At 33.2% G+C, this 17,071-nt stretch overlaps 1 protein-coding gene across 2 annotated transcripts in view; it reads right to left on the reverse strand.

The window, feature by feature from the left end:
- Positions 1-788: 788 nt before the first annotated feature.
- Positions 789-17,071, reverse strand: part of LOC136026921 (glutaminyl-peptide cyclotransferase-like) — a 105,114-nt gene continuing 88,831 nt past the window's right edge. For both annotated transcript variants that reach the window (XM_065703755.1, XM_065703756.1), the window contains exon 7: positions 789-5,736. In XM_065703755.1, coding sequence (XP_065559827.1) covers positions 5,570-5,736 — 167 coding nt within the window. In that variant the 3' untranslated portion in view covers positions 789-5,569. The remainder of the gene's footprint in view (positions 5,737-17,071) is intronic.

Below are 17,071 nucleotides of genomic sequence, written 5' to 3' on the forward strand. Positions count from 1 at the left end.
GGTCATAAGAAAGGACTAAAAGGAAATTTGAACTTCTCTTTTTCTAGAAAGGGAGCTTTAACAGGAAACATTAATTTTAAAATATTGAAACACTTGCGATAAAAATTTGAGCCTAAGGATAAGGAGTAGACTCTGATGAGTCAAGAGCCTCGCTCTTATTCAGGACAATTGCACTTATTTTGGAAAAAACAAAAAACAAATAGACTTAAACAAAGTACTTTGTCTTTTTTGATTCAATAATATACCTCGATTGGGCCTTCTGCCCTTGCAGATACAACGTGATCTCACCTTCTTCGACTTTTCGTTGTAATTTCTCTATCAACATCTTATTTTGGGTCGTATTACAATCGGGCCTTTGGTCCTTGCAAATATAAGACGAGCTTACCTTCTTTGGCCATCCTTTTCCTGTCAGGTTCTTTTCATCTTTTTTTTCGGCTTTTCCATTGCTATTTGGTCCTTTCTCTATCAACATCTTATTTTGGGTCGTATTACAGTCGGGTCTTTAGTCCTTGCAAATATAACACGAATTTACCTTTTTATGCCATCCTTTTCCTGTCAGGTACTTCCCACCTTTTCCATTGCTATTTGGGCCTTTCTCTATCAACATCTTATTTTGGGTCGTATTACAGTCGGGCCTTTAGTTTTTGCAAATATAACACAAATTTACCTTCTTTGGCCGTCCTTTTCCTGTCACTTCTTTTCAAAGTTTCTCTGCTGTTTCGTTTGTGGACTTGGTTAATTTCGTCTCTGAAACGCCTAATCAAAATAAAACGCAATTTCATAGTAAATTGGAATTATACTAAATTTATTCAGTGATGAAAACGATATAAACTCAACCAAATAAAATATGTAATGATAAATATCTGTGCATATATAAGCATTCGTAATTACCACAACCAAAAGAAAAACAAAGAAATTAAAAAATAAGACCCAAGTCTTATTTAATAGAGCATGAACAGAACCAGAAAGAGAAAAAGTAACAAACTATAAAATAAAATATAGGACTCATAGAAATTGCTGCATAGGAATTAATGAAAATTGAATCTCAAAGCAAAATAAAATTATTATAAAGGTCCCATTAAACCTGTTTTGTAGCGGAAGAGCTAAAAACAAAGATAAAAAAAGCAACGGAAAGAAACTTTAAAAAAAGAAAGAGAGAAATATTTTGTGCGACAAAAAAAGAATAAAGAAAGTAAAAGAGTCGAACAATAGCATAATTAATATTCATAATTACCGCAACCGTTAGAAATAAAATACAATCAAAGAAAATAAAAACAACACCAAAGTCTTATTCAATAGCGCATAAACAGGACCAGAAAGAGAACAGAACTACAAAATAAAATAAAGAACTCATAGAAATAGTTCCAAAGGATTAATGAAAATTGAATCTCGAAGCAAAATATAATGATCTCAAAGGATCCGTTAGATGGTTATGCAGCAGGAAAACTCAAACCAAGAAAAAAGGGTTGTAACAAGAAAAAAAAAATGAAATACAGAAACATTCTGTCCAAAAAAAGTAAAGAAAGAAAAAGAGTAGAATAACAAGAAATTTAATATTTAATTATGAGTAATACCGTTAAAAATAAAAACTAATGAAGAAAAAACGGAAGAAATTACTACACCTACTACTAACAACTCACTGCAGCACCAAACCGACCTAGTTCAACAGATCTGCGTGTGCTACTCAAAGTTCAAACAATTAGAAATTTTATATTTTAATAGAGGAATAGAAAACATCGGAGCAGCGTGTAATATGTATTTGATTTTTTTTCATTATATTCAAATTTATCCGTTAGTTCAAAGTATTAAATCAGTTTAAGATCTCTCGTGCTTTTACAGTTCAACTATTTTTCAATTATTTTTTTACGCGATAGTCATTATGATGAGCCTAGAAAAAAAAAGTTCACAAATATGGCGAAGTAAAGAATGAAAATAATAAAAGAATAATAAGATAATAAAGAATAAAAAAAAAGAAAGAATAAAATTCGTCTGAAATGACGACATAAAAGTTTGAAACAAAAAAAAGTTAGAATAAGTGCACTGCAAAACGAACATGAAAGAATAAAAAAAAAAAAATACAGAAGATTATAAAATACGGTAATAATTAAGATACAAATACAAAGTTAAAACAATAAAACTGAAGGACTAACTAGAGGGAGCAAGGAGGGACTTTCTATTTCTACGAAAAAATAAACCAAAACAAATCCATTAGAAAAAGTTATAATTGAACTGACGTAAATAAGAAAAAAGTATAAGCTACATGAGTTAAAAAAATAATGTTATAAGCTGAAACTATAATGCTTCAAATATGTCTATAAGGAGCCATAGTAAAAGCCAAATTTTAAAGAAAAGGAACCATTAAAATAAAATTCTCTTAAGATTAACTCTAACAGCTGAATCAGTCTTACACACGAGTCTTTAAAAGTGAATAAGTCTTACATATGAAAAAAGAATCAAAATAAGTGGATACATTTTTCAGAAGGAAAACAAAAGGGAGCACCGGAAAATTAGAAAAATAAAAATGCAATACATCTGAGATTAAACCCTAAAAAACACCTGATCAGGTCTCTAGGAAAAGATTGGTTGTTACTTTGTAGCAGCAAAATAGTATTTTGTTTGTTATCTATTTCAAGTTATTTTGTTTTAATAAATTTCCGGTAATAATTTTTTTTATAGAAAAATAAAAACCATTGAAAACAAAAGAAAAAGATAATAGAAAGCATAAATAGAAAAACTATAAAAAAGAAGGAGAAATAAAATATATGGATTAAAACGTGCCTCCGAAATCAAGACTTAAACAAGGAATAAGTTCTTAAAAAATAGAAGGATACAGAGGTATACACAGTTTCAAGGGATCAGAATCTTAGTATTTCAGGGGGTTCTTTTAAGCTAACGATGTTGATTGCTTCAAGGGGACGGTCCTTTACACCAATCTCAGACCCAAAGGACCTTCCTCCTCCTGTCTAAAGGCATAATAGAAAATATCAAACAAAATATGTAATTAAAAAGTTTTAAGACAGATGGCACAGCTGCTCTGGAGGGGAAGATATAATTGCCCTTTAGCATGAAAATGATGACTTTATGCATCCTTAAACGTCAATAAAGCAACCATATACTTTTTTTCAATGCAGCGTGGCAAGCTGTTGAATACGGCGTTTGTATGTTCCTTAGCAAACTATTAACTGTGCAAATTAGATGAAAAACTGGTACAAAGCATGTATGTGGCATTTGGTTTTAAAACTGGGAAATCCTCTTTGGATATTTACTAACTCTTCAAAAAGCTTTTGGGAACAAGCTTCAGACCGGGTCAAACCCTTGCATTTATTATGTAGTTTAACAGCTTCAAAGATAGCAACGACTTGGTGGAAGATGACCCCCTTTCGACCGGCCTTCCCCATCAAAAACCAATGCAAACATTGTGAAAGATCAAGACTTAGTGCGCTCAACTGTAAACTTAGAGTTTGAGAGATATCTGAAGATATCTCCCTCCATTTAAGGGAATAGTTAAATCCAACTAACGATGTAAACATGTTTTAGAGTGCGCGTAAAATTGATAGCTAAATTGCTATTACACGATTAGAAACATGACACAGACCTGAACTCTCCCAAGAGCAGTTCAATCGATCCGAAATGGACCTAGAATTCTTGGATTCGGGGATAGCTGGTGGTATTATACTGCAGATTAGGGGATAAATAAGATAAGAGCAATCAATGCGGATTAGAAGAAAATTTGGCAGTCGGAGCTGAGAGTGCGCATATTCACAAGTCGCAATTTAGAGTGCGCGAAAAATTCATAGCTAAATTATTATCACATGATTAGAAACAAGACAGAGACCTGAACTGTCCCAAAAAACAGTTCAATCGATTCGAATCGGACCTAGAATTCTTGGATTTGGGGATAGCTCGTGGTATCATACTACAGATTAGGGGACAAATTAGATTAGAGCAAATGATTGAAAACTATTTTACCGCTTTTCTCTTTTTCATCGTTTATTCATAAGAAGGTGTTTTTGAGAGTACGGCAGTAACGTTAGACAGGAAAATAAAAGACGTTCTTTTCCCCTCACACGTAATAGGGTAATCCGGTAAATACGCGTAAATAACAAATAACGAAGCAACAAAATGCAACATAAACATAATTATTTAAATCGATTAGTCATAATTTCACACTTGAATTATTTTCAAGAAAAAGTTTTATAAGAAAAAGACAGTGACGTTGGAAACGAAAATATAAAAACACAATCAAATTTGGCTGAATTTTTATGAAATTTTTTGTTTAAAGAAGAAAAACTGTCTTGTAATGTTCTAAATTAAATTACAATTACATTACAATAGTTATATTGTTTCCTATGTCTTATATATGACCAAAGTAAATTTCAATTACAAGTTAAAATATTAATTATATTAATTAGATGTATAAGGTAGTTATGATTTAGGTATATTAATGAGCCGTCCATTGGCGAAAGTCGTTCCTCACTCTGTGCTTATTTCACTGATTCTAAGATCTGTGCTGAATTATTTCTAATTTTTAATTTCCCAAAAAGTGAAAAAAAAAGACAAAAACACAATTTTTCACAAAAATAAACGATAAATATTTCCTACTCACTAAAATTGCCACAATAAGGGATTACTATACGATTTAATGAATGGTTATATGATGAATGGATATAAACTTTCTGCACTAAATTTAATTTCAGTACTTCCATCATTATCATTCAGAAAAATCAGAAACCTTAATACCTTTTATTCATCTTCAGAGACATTACACAAGTTGATACTAAGTACCAGTCCATCCAAGATTTTACTCAAGTAACATGTTACCCATCATTCAGTAGTTTCAGAAATTCGGAATTAAGAAATAATTTAGAATTAAATTAAGAATAATTCAGGATTATAATTCAGAAGTAACGCTCAGAATTAAAAATAGTTTCAATTCAATATGACAGATGGCAGTTTCACCCAAAGTTTTGCTGATTTATTAGTTGCTTAACCCTCAATATTCAGATTATATGAACTAAAATTATTCAGGAAGTTCAGAAAATACCAAAATTTGGAAAAGGTTTTCGGGGTATTAGGTAAACACACCAAAACCAAATTTCGAAAAAGAAGAGCAGTCCGTGCTAAAAAAAACTACCATTTAGTCCGTGATAAAAAAATACTATAAAAAACTCGGAAAAAGTTCCGGGCTACTAGATAAACACACTAAGAACCGAAAAACCAAAGTAAAAAAAAGAATAGTAGTCCGTGCTAAAAAACTACAATTTAGTCCGCGATACAAAAAACCGGTGAAATATCGGAAAAAATACTTTAAAAAAATCGGAAAAGGTTCCGGGCTACTAGATAAACACATTAAGAACCATAAAACCAAAGTAAAAAAAAAGAAGAGCAGTCCATGGTAAAAAACTACTATTTAGTCCGCGATAAAAAATACGGCGAAATATCAGAAAGAATACTATAAAAAAAAACGCAAAAGGTTCCGGGCTACTAGATAAACACTTAAAAAACCATAAAACCAAAGTAAAAAAAGAAGAAGAGCAGTCCGTGCTAATAAAAATACTACACGTGTAGATTAAGGTGATAGATCTGCAGGCTGTAGTGCTAAATATTCAGCAACAAATACTTGAAAGACTCGACCTAAAGATTGCACGGTTTCCCAGTGTATAGCACTCCCATCATCAGCGTTAGTATGCCAAACTGACGGAAATGGCGAAGGAATCACATGAAGAATTCGGACTCCTGAAACGAGAGAGAGAGAGATGGGTTTATTAATATAAATAAACAAAACAAGCAAATGACACGAAGCAAAGCTTGTTTGGGCTTACAACCCCAGTACAACTAAAAAAAAAATACGAAAAAGGAGAGAAAAACGAAAAAAGAAAAGAAAAGAAAAAAAGAAAAGAAAATAAAAAGAAAAAAATATTCAATTACCCTACATTTCGATCGATACGGGATTACACTTCAAAAAAGACAAAAAAAAACGAAAGAAGACAAAACTTACTTTCTGAAAAAACCATTGCTCATTAATCTCCAAAATTCCGAATTAAAGAGGGGGCAAGGTCGAAGAAAGGAAATAGTGGAAAAAGAAAACAGGGAGCAGGAAAGAGGAAACTGAAAAGAATAAAGAAGCAGGGAAGTGGAGAGTAAAGACGCCATTATTCACACAAGAAAACTGTGAAAAAAAAATTAAGAAAGCAGAAGTGTTTCCCAACAAGACTACAAGAGGGAGAAGGGTAGTGAAAAAGCGAGATTGAAAAGAAGAAAAAATAAAAAGAGTAAATAGGAAAAATTGGAGTCACACGAAGAATTTGGACACCTGAAAGAAAAAAAAAATCGAAAGAACCACTGGTGGTAAAGAGCAGGAAAGAGGCAGCGGAAAAGAGAGAGGGAGCAGGAAAGAGGCATCGAAAAAGAGAGGGAGAAAGAAAGAGGCAGCTGAAAAGAGAGGGAGCAGGAAAGAGGCAACACAAAAGAGAAAGAAAGCAGGCAGGTGGAAAGGAAAGATGTAATAATTCACAAACTAAATTATGATCGTAAACTAAGAGAGCAGCAGTGTTGCCCCATATGACAGCAACAGAGAGCAGGGTAGTGGGAAGGAAAGATTTGAGTAAACAAATAACAAGAGCTAAGAGCTCATATGGCACTTGTGACGAGGTCGGAAGAGCCAAGAGCTCATATGGTATGAGCTCTAGCAAAATTCTAAGAATCAATAGGTTGCCTTAAAAGGAAAATCAGAGGCTTAATGCCGGTCAGGATTTAAAATAAGAGCTCTGAGTCACGGGGTCCTTCTAAGTATCAAAATCCATTAAGATCCGATCACCCACTCCGATCGTAAGTTAAAAATACCCCAATTTTTTAATTTTTCCTCTCCCTTCAGCCCCCCAGATGGTCGAATCAGGAAAAATGACTTTATCAAGTCAATTTGTGCGGCTCCATGACACGCCTAACAATTTTCATCGTCCTAGCACGTCCAGAAGCACCAAACTCGCAAAAGCATAGAGCCCCACCACCTAACTCCACCAAAGAGAGCAGATCCAGTCCGGTTACATCAATCACGCATCTATGACATTTATAACCGTTTTCTAAGATTTCCGGTTTCCCCCTCCAACTCCCCCCAATGTCAAAAGATCTGGTCAGAATTTGAAATAAGAGCTCTGAGACATGAGTTCCTTCTAAATATCAAATTTCATTAAGATCCGGTCACCCATTCTTAAGTTACAAATACCTCAATGTTTCTGATTTTTCCAAATAAACAACCCCAGCTCCCTCAAAGAGAACGGATCCGAACAAATTATGTCAATCTCGCATCTATAACTTGTGCTTATTCTTTCCATCAAGTTTCATCCCGATCTCTCCACTAAGGGTTTTCCGAGATTTCCAGTTTCCCCCCTCCAACCCTCTATATCCCGGATCCGATTCAAATTGAAAATATAGCATCTGAGACACAAGATTCTTCTATATATCAAGCTTCATTAAGATCCGATCACCCATTCGTAAGATACCTAGATTTTGACATATTCCAAGAATTCCGGTTTCCCCCTCCAACTCCCTTCAATGTCACCGGATCTGGTCGAGATCTAAAATGAGAGTTCTAAAGCATAAGATCCTTCTAGATATCAAATTGCATTAAGATCTGATTACCCGTTCGTAAGTTACAAATTCCTCATTTTTTCTAATTTTTCCGAATTACTCCCCCTTCCCCCAACTCCACCAAAGAGAGCAGATCCGTTCCGATTATGTCAATCCTGTATCTAGGACTTGTGCTTGTTCTTTCCACCAAGTTTCATCCTGATCTATCCGCTTTAAGCGTTTTCCAAAATTTCCGCCCCCCCCCCCTAATGACACTAGATCCGGTCAGGATTTAAAATAAGAGATCAGAGTTTCGAGGTCCGTCTAAATATGAAACTTCATTAAGATACGATCACTCTTTCGTAAGTCAAAAATACTTCATTTTTTATTTTTTAGAATTAACCCCCCCCCCCTAACTCCCCCAAAGAAACCAGATCCGTTCCAGTTATGTCAATCCCGTATCTAAGACTTATACTTATTTTTCCTACCAAGTTTCATCCCGATCGCTCTGTTCTAAGCGTTTTCCACGATTTTAGGTTCCGTCCCCCCAGCTTCCCCTTCACCAGACTCGGTCGGGATTTAAAACAAGAGCTCTGAGATGCAATATCCTTCCAAACATCAAATTTCATTAAGATCCGATCACTCTTTCGTGAGTCAAAAATACCTCTTTTTTTATTTTTTTGTAATTAGCCCCCCCCCCCCAACTCCCCCAAAGAGAGCAGATCCGTTCTGGTTATGTCAATGCCGTATATAGGACTTATGCTTATTTTTCCCACCAAGTTTAATCCCTATCGGTCCACTCTAAGCGTTTTCCAAGATTTTAGGTTCCGTCCCCCCAACTTCCCCTTCACCGGATCCGGTCGGGATTTAAAATAAGAGCTCTGAGACACAATATCCTGCCAAACATCAAATTTCATTAAGATCAGATTACTCCTTCGTAAATTACAAATACCTCATTTTTTCTAATTTTTCGGAATTACTCCCCCTCCCCCAACTCCACCAAAGAGAGCAGATCCGTTCCGGTTACGTCAATCCTGTATCTAGGACTTGTGCTTATTCTTTCCACCAAGTTTAATCCTGACCTCTCCGCTTTAAGCGTTTTCCAAAATTCCCCCCCCCCCTAATGACACTAGGTCCGGTTAGGATTCAAAATAAGAGATCAGAGTTTCGAGGTCCGTCTAAATATGAAACTTCGTTAAGATGCGATCACTCTTTCGTAAGTCAAAAATACCTCATTTGTTTATTTTTTTAGAATTAACCCTCCCCCCAACTCCCCCAAAGAGAGCAGATCCGTTCCGGTTATGTCAATCCCGTATCTAGGACTTGTGCTTATTTTTCCCACCAAGTTTCATCTCGATCGCTCCATTCTAAGCGTTTTCCACGATTTTAGGTTCCGTGCCCCAACTTCCCCTTCACCAGATCAGGTCGGGATTTAAAATTATAGCTCTGAGATGCAATATCCTTCCAATCATCAAATTTCATTAAGATCCGATCACTCTTTCGTAAGTCAAAAATACCTCGTTTTTTATTTTTTGAATTAACCCTCCCCCCAACTCCCCCAAAGAGAACAGATCCGTTCTGGTTATGTCAATCCCGTATCTAGGACTTACGCTTATTTTTTCCACCAAGTTTCATCCCGATCGGTCCACTCTAAGCGTTTTCCAAGATTTTAGGTTCCGTCACCCCAACTTCCCCTTCACCGGATCCGGTCAGGATTTAAAATAAGAGCTCTGAGACACAATATCCTTCCAAACATCAAATTTCATTAAGATCAGATCACTCCTTCGTAAGTTAAAAATACCTCATTTTTTCTAATTTTCAGAACTACCCCCCCCCCCCAATTCCCCCAAACAGAAAAGATCCGTTCCGGTTATGTCAATTACGTATCTAGGACTTCTGCTTATTTTTCCCACCAAGTTTCATCCCGATACCTCCATTCTAAGCGTTTTCCAAGATTTTAGGTCCCCCAACTCCCCCCAATATGACCGGATCTGGTCGGGGTTTAGAATAACAGCTCTGACACACGATATCTTTCCAAAAATCAAATTTCATTAAGATCCCATCACCCGTTCGTAAGTTTAAAAAACTTCATTTTTTCTATTTTTTCCGAATTAACGGATCCCCCACTCCCCCCCCAGATATTCAAATCGCGAAAAATGTCCAGATCCAGTCCCTGATATGCCTGCCAAATTTCATCGTCCTAACTTACCTGGAAGTGCCTAAAGTAGCAATACGGGACAGAAAGACCGACAGACAGACAGACAGACCGACAGAATTTGCGATCGCTATATGTCACTTGGTTAATATCAAGAAGAGGAAAGAGCAGAATTAGAAATGAGAGCAGCATAAGCAAAACAAATACGTGATTATTCACTAAACAAAAAATAATTATGTAAGGATTCTTTTAAAATTAAGAAAAAATTGTTGGACAGCAAATAATAGGTACTAACTTCAATAATTCTTAATATATGACGGAGCAAGAAAGAGACAGTGGGAAGGAAAGAAGAAGGTGAATAGTTGAAAGGCAATACGAAATAATTAATAAAAGCAAACTATTTAAGGAAAATACGGAAACAGTAATATCACCTCCCAAGACCACAAGAGGGGTCGGGGCAATTGATCAGAAAGACTGGAAAGAGGAAAGTAAATAGAAAGAAAGAAGAAGGAGGAAGAACGGAAAGAGGGAGCAGTGTAAGGAAAGGAAAAATATGACTACTAACAAAACAAAATCCTTAGAGTGAAAGGAAAGGGCTTCATAAAAACAAACAAAAAGACAATTCTTCGACACCACTTCCACACCACAACACTTCGAGAAGAAATAAAAAAAAGAGCAAAGAGAAGAATTAGAAATTGGAGCAGTATAAGCAAAGGAAATACTCGATTATTCACTAAACGAAAAATAATTTTATAAAGATTCTTTTAAAATTAAGAAAAAATTGTTGGACAGCAAATTCTATGTGCTAACTTCAATAATTCTTAATATGAGACGGAGCAAGAAAGAGACAGTGGGAAGGAAAGAAGAAGGCGAATATTTGAAAGGCAAGACGAAATAATTAATAATAGCAAATTATTTAAGGAAAATACGAAAACAATAATATCACCTCACAAGACCACAAGAGGGGTCGGGGCAATTGAACAGAAAGACTGGAAAGAGGAAAGTAAATAGAAAGAAAGAAGAAGGAGGAAGAACAGAAAGAGGGAGCAGTGTAAAGAAAGGGCTTCATAAAAACAAACAAAAAGAAAATTCTTCGACACCACTTCCAGACCACAGCACTTCGAGAAGAAATGAAAAAGAGGAGCAAAGAGAAGAATTAGAAATGGGAGCTGTATAAGCGAAGGAACTACTTGATTATTCACTAAACGAAAAATCATTATATAAAGATTCTTATAAAATTAAGAAAAATTGTTGGACAGCAAATAATATGTACTAACTTCAATAATTGTTAATATAAGATGGAGCAAGACAGAGATAGTGGGAAGGAAAGAAGAAGGCGAATTGTTGAAAGGAAAGACGAAATAATTAATAATAGCAAATTCTTTAAGGAAAAACGAAAACAGTAATATCACCTCATAAGACCATAAGAGGGGTCGGGGCAAATGAACAGAAAGACTGGAAAGAGGAAAGTAAATAGAAAGAAAGAAGAAGGAGGAAGAACGGAAAGAGGGAGCAGTGTAAGGAAAGGAAAGATTGGACTACTAACAAAACAAAATCCCTAGAGTGAAAAGAAAGGGCTTCATAAAAACAAACAAAAAGACAATTCTTCGACATCACAACACTTCGAGAAGAAATAAAAAAGAAGAGCAAAGAGAAGAATTAGATGTGGGAGCAATATAAGCAAAGGAAATACGTGATTATTCACTAAACGAAAAATAATTATATAAAGATTCTTTTAAAATTAAGAAAAAATTGTTGGACAGCAAATACTATGTACTAACTTCAATAATTCCTTATATAAGACGGAGCAAGAAAGAGACAGTGGGAAGGAAAAAAGAAGGCGAATAGTTGAAAGGCAATACGAAATAACTAATAATAGCAAATTATTTAAGAAAAATACGAAAACAATAATATCACCTCACAAGACCACAAGAGGGGTCGGGGCAATTGAACAGAAAGACTGGAAAGAGGAAAGTAAATAGAAAGAAAGAAGAAGGAGGAAGAACGGAAAAAGGGAGCAGTGTAAGGAAAAGAAAGACATGATTACTAACAAAACAAAATCCCTAGAGTGAAAGGAAGGGGCTTCATAAAAACAAACAAAAAGACAATTCTTCGACACCACTTCCACACCACAGCACTTCGAGAAGAAATGAAAAAGAGGAGCAAAGAGAAGAATTAGAAATGGGAGCAGTATAAGCAAAGGAAAAACTTGATTATTCACTAAACGAAAAATAATTATATAAGGATTCTTTTAAAATTAAGAAAAAATTGTTGGACAGCAAATAATATGTACTAACTTCAATAATTCTTAATATAAGATGGAGCAAGACAGAGACAGTGGGAAGGAAAGAAGAAGGCGAATAGTTGAAAGGAAAGACGAAATAATTAATAATGGCAAATTATTTAAGAAAAATACAAAAACAGTAATATAACCTCACGAGACCACAAGAGCGGTCGGGGCAATTGAGCAGAAAGACTGGAAAGAGTAAAGTAAATAGAAAGAAAGAGGAAGGAGGAAGAACGGAAAGAGGGAGCAGTGTAAGGAAAGGAAAGACATGACTATTAACAAAACCGCAAGAGGGGTCGGGGCAATTTAGTGGAAAGACTGGAAAGAGGAAAGTAAATAGAAAGAAAGAGGAAGGAGGAAGAACGGAAAGAGGGAGCAGTGTAAGGAAAGGAAAGACATTACTATTAAAAAAAAATACAAAGATCTCTAAAATGAAAGGAAAGGGCTTCATAAAAACAAACAAAAAGACAATTTTTCAACACCAAATAATGTACACTAACTTAAACGATTCAAAACACAAGAGGGAGTAAGAAACACGGGAAAAGACTGAAAAGAGGGAGCTGAGAGGTGGAGAGGAAGGAAATAATAATTCACAAAAGAAAATTATAGCAAGGAAACTATGAAAAGAGCAGCCTGCTGCCTCACAAGACCCCAAGAGGGACCAGTGTAATTGAACAGAAAGATTGTGAAGAGAAAAAAAGAAGAAAGAGGAAGAACTGACACAGGGAGAAGCGTCAAAAAAGGAAAGCCATGGTTATTCACAAAACAAAACACAAGTACTCGTGAAATAATCGGAAAAGGATTCATAAAAATTTAAGGAATAACTCTTTGACTATAAATAGTGTGCATTAACTTTAGCAATCCCAAAAATTGTACAAGAAGAAGGATAGTGACAAAAAAACACTAAGGAAAAGGAAGAAGGGACCAAGCATGGTAGTGGAAAAGAAAGACCTAATACTTTACAAAAGAAAAAACAAGGGCTCGCAGAATCCTCGTTTAAGGAACCATTAAAAAAATGGAAACAAATGTATACTGATTTCAAAGAGATACTTCAAAAGTGAAACAGTTCAAAATAGGGATGTAACCTTTTAATTGACAGTAAATAGATATAAAAATTATCTAACTGGATATTTCGAACACATATACATTGTTCATATGTGTGAACACATAAAAAGTATTTTACTTTTTAGTTTTACTGCTGATGATGAACACTGTGTATGTGTTCGAAATATCCAGTTAAATAGTTTTCACATCTATTCACTGTCAATTAAAAGGTTTCATCCCTATTTTGAACTGTTTTACTTTCGTCATGGAAAGGCAGTGTGGTCTTCGAAGTTATTTAGATACTTCAATAAAAAAAAAGGCAGAAAAAAAATTCAAAAACACTCACAAAAGTGAGTATAAAAATTAACTCAAGGTAGTATAAAACAAAACGCGAGGGACTCGTAAGAGTTAGAAAAAATAAGATATTAAGAAGGATAACAAGATAATATAGAAATAATAAGAAAAAAATAACAAAATAAAATGAAGAACTCGTAGAAATGATTGATTAAGGATTAATGGAAAATGAATTACAAAGCAAACTAGAGTGATCTCATAGGTTCCATAAGGATCCCATTAAATGTGTTTCACAGGAGAAGAGAAAAAAATAAAAACAACAACAAAGAGTTACAGGAAAAAATAGAAATATTTTACGCAAAAAAAAAGAAAAAGAAAAATAAAGAAAAAAAATAGAATTTTTGACCACCTAAAATTTGTTTACTTTTAGGACTAAAAGAAAAATACATGATAAACTATAGAAATAAAGTAAAATAAAAGACCCCAGATAATCATAGGATTAATACAAAACGATCCCCTCCAGATTATCTTATATTAGAATAAATATTTTTTACACATTTATTCTGTGATAATTTAAGGATTTTGTTTTATTTATATGATTGGGACTCTGTTACCAAAAGAAACTCCTTAGAAGTAGCTCTGTTCTCTTATCTCCCCAAGTTGTCCCCATTTGAGGAATAATTCTCTTCCAAGGGCTAGTGATAACCCTCAATGAAAAAAAAAAAAAAAAAACCATAGCTAAAGAAGAATCTCATTCAAAATTGGACTGAAAGGAGATTCGGAGGCGGTTTCCCTAAAGTATATACCAGTAGAGGACTAAAACAGACACATAATTTTCTTTCCACCTTTTTAACAGTGTACACAGTGGCGTCGTTAAGGGGGAGGGCAGGGGTGGGGGCAATTGCCCCCCAATAATTGGAAGAAAAAATTGTTAAGTAACTTCAAAATTGTTGCTCATTTTAAGTTTCAACTTCGTTTTCTACCTTGACTATATATATATATATATATATATATATATATATATATATATATATATATATATATATATATATATATATATATATATATATATATATATATATATTTGTATATATATATATATATATATATATATATATTATATATATATATATATATATATATATATATATATTATATATATATATATCTATATATATAAAAATAAGTTGTCTGTGTGTGGATCTGTGGATGGATCAGGTGACGTCATGTTTGTTCGCATATGACGTCTGAATTATTTCACACTAATACAAAAGAAGAAAAAAACTAAAAAAGGTAAAAACTACAAAAAAAACTAAAAAGAAAAAAAAACTAAAAAAGCTAAAAAACTAAAAAAAACTAAAAAAAGGTAAAAATCTAATAACTAAAAAAAACTGAAAAAAATAAAAAAAGGCAAAAACTACAAAAAAAATAAAAACTAATAAAAAAACTAAAAAAGCTAAAAAACTAAAAAAACTAAAAAAAACTAAAAAAAGGTAAAAAACTAAAAAAAACTAAAAACTAAAAAAGAAAAAAACTAAAAAAAAGGAAAAAACTGAAAAATAAAAGAGAAAAAGAAAACTAAAAAAATATGAATAAATATATATAAATATATATAAAAATAAGTTGTCTGTGTGTGGATCTGTGGATGGATCAGGTGACGTCATGTTTGTTCGCATATGACGTCTGAATTATTTCACACTAATACAAAAGAAGAAAAAAACTAAAAAAGGTAAAAACTACAAAAAAAACTAAAAAGAAAAAAAAACTAAAAAAGCTAAAAAACTAAAAAAAACTAAAAAAAGGTAAAAATCTAATAACTAAAAAAAACTGAAAAAAATAAAAAAAGGCAAAAACTACAAAAAAATAAAAACTAATAAAAAAACTAAAAAAGCTAAAAAACTAAAAAAACTAAAAAAAACTAAAAAAAGGTAAAAAACTAAAAAAAACTAAAAACTAAAAAAGAAAAAAACTAAAAAAAAGGAAAAAACTGAAAAATAAAAGAGAAAAAGAAAACTAAAAAAATATGAATAAATATATATAAAAATAAGTTGTTTGTGGGTTATGTCTGTCTGTCTGTCTGTCGAGTGACGTCGTGTTTGTCCGCATATGACGTCTGAATTATTTCACACTAATACAAAAGAAGAAAAAAAACTAAAAAAGGTAAAAACTACAAAAAAAACTAAAAAGAAAAAAAACTAAAAAAGCTAAAAAACTAAAAAAAAACTAAAAAAGGTAAAAAACTAAAAACTAAAAAAAACTGAAAAAACTAAAAAAAGGCAAAAACTAAAAAAAAACTAAAAACTAATAAAAAAACTAAAAAAGCTAAAAAACTAAAAAAACTAAAAAAACTAAAAAAAGGTAAAAAACAAAAAAAAACTAAAAACTAAAAAAGAAAAAACTAAAAAAAAGGAAAAAACTGAAAAATAAGAGAAAAAGAAAACTAAAAAAATATTAATGAATATAAAAAATATAAATATAAATATAATATAAATTAGCAATCAACAAAGCACCGAGACACAAATGACGACCGGGACACAGGGAGTATAAATGACGACCAGGACATAAGTAAAAAAAAAAACTAAAAAAACTAAAAAAATGGTAAAAACTACAAAAAAACTAAAAACTAATAAAAAAACTAAAAAATCTAAAAATCTAAATAAACTAAAAAAGAAAAAAAAGAAAAAAGGAAAAAAATAAAGGAGAAAAACAAAACTAAAAAACGAATGTATATACAGACCGGGACACCGGGATACAAATGACGACCGGGACACAGGGAATATAAATGACGACCGGGACACAGGGACACAACTACAATGGGGACGTCGGGGGGCACAGGGGGATATAAATGACGACCGGGACACCGGGACACAAGGAATATAAATGACGCCCGGGACACTCAAAGAGAAATCACAGACTGGAACACCGGGACACAAATGACGACCGGGACACAGGGAATATAAATGACGACCGGGACACAGGGACATAACTACAAAGGGGACGCCGGGGTGCACAGGGGGATATATAAATGACGATGGCGACTCAGGGAATGGTCGATTAGCAATCACCATCAACAAAGCTCAAGGGCAATCATTAGAATCATGAGGTATAGATCTGAATACGGATTGTTTTCCCATGGACCATTATATGTTGCATGTTCAAGAGTCGGTAAACCTGACAATCTATTTATATGCACAGACAATGGGACAGCAAAGAATGTTGTATATTCGCAAGTTTTACGTAGTTAAAAACATATATATATATATATATATATATATATATATATATATATATATATATCTATCTATATTCACAGGTGGGACATAGGGACACAACTACAATGGCGCGTAACTAATATGGCGCGTAACGACTTACGCGCGCGGGGGGGCTTGGGGGGCGCGAAGCGCCCCCACCAACTAGGTGTTGGGGTGGCGCGAAGCGCCACCCCAACAGCTAGTATTATATATATATATATATATATATATATATATATATATATATATATATATATATATATATATATATATATATATATATTTGTTTTATTAACCGATCCTCATTTTTAATATAAAAAACGTGAACAACAGGAGTCCATAATACTTCCTAATATTTTCATATTAGTATTTATACAAATATACCGCCTTCGAAACCTTATCCTTAAGTAAATAGGTGAGCCTATTTAATAGAAAATTGCGAAAAATGTACTATGCTTTCTGTTTCACCACGTT

The sequence above is a fragment of the Artemia franciscana genome, chromosome 5 (genome assembly GCF_032884065.1).
Source record: "Artemia franciscana chromosome 5, ASM3288406v1, whole genome shotgun sequence".
NCBI lineage: Eukaryota > Metazoa > Arthropoda > Branchiopoda > Anostraca > Artemiidae > Artemia > Artemia franciscana.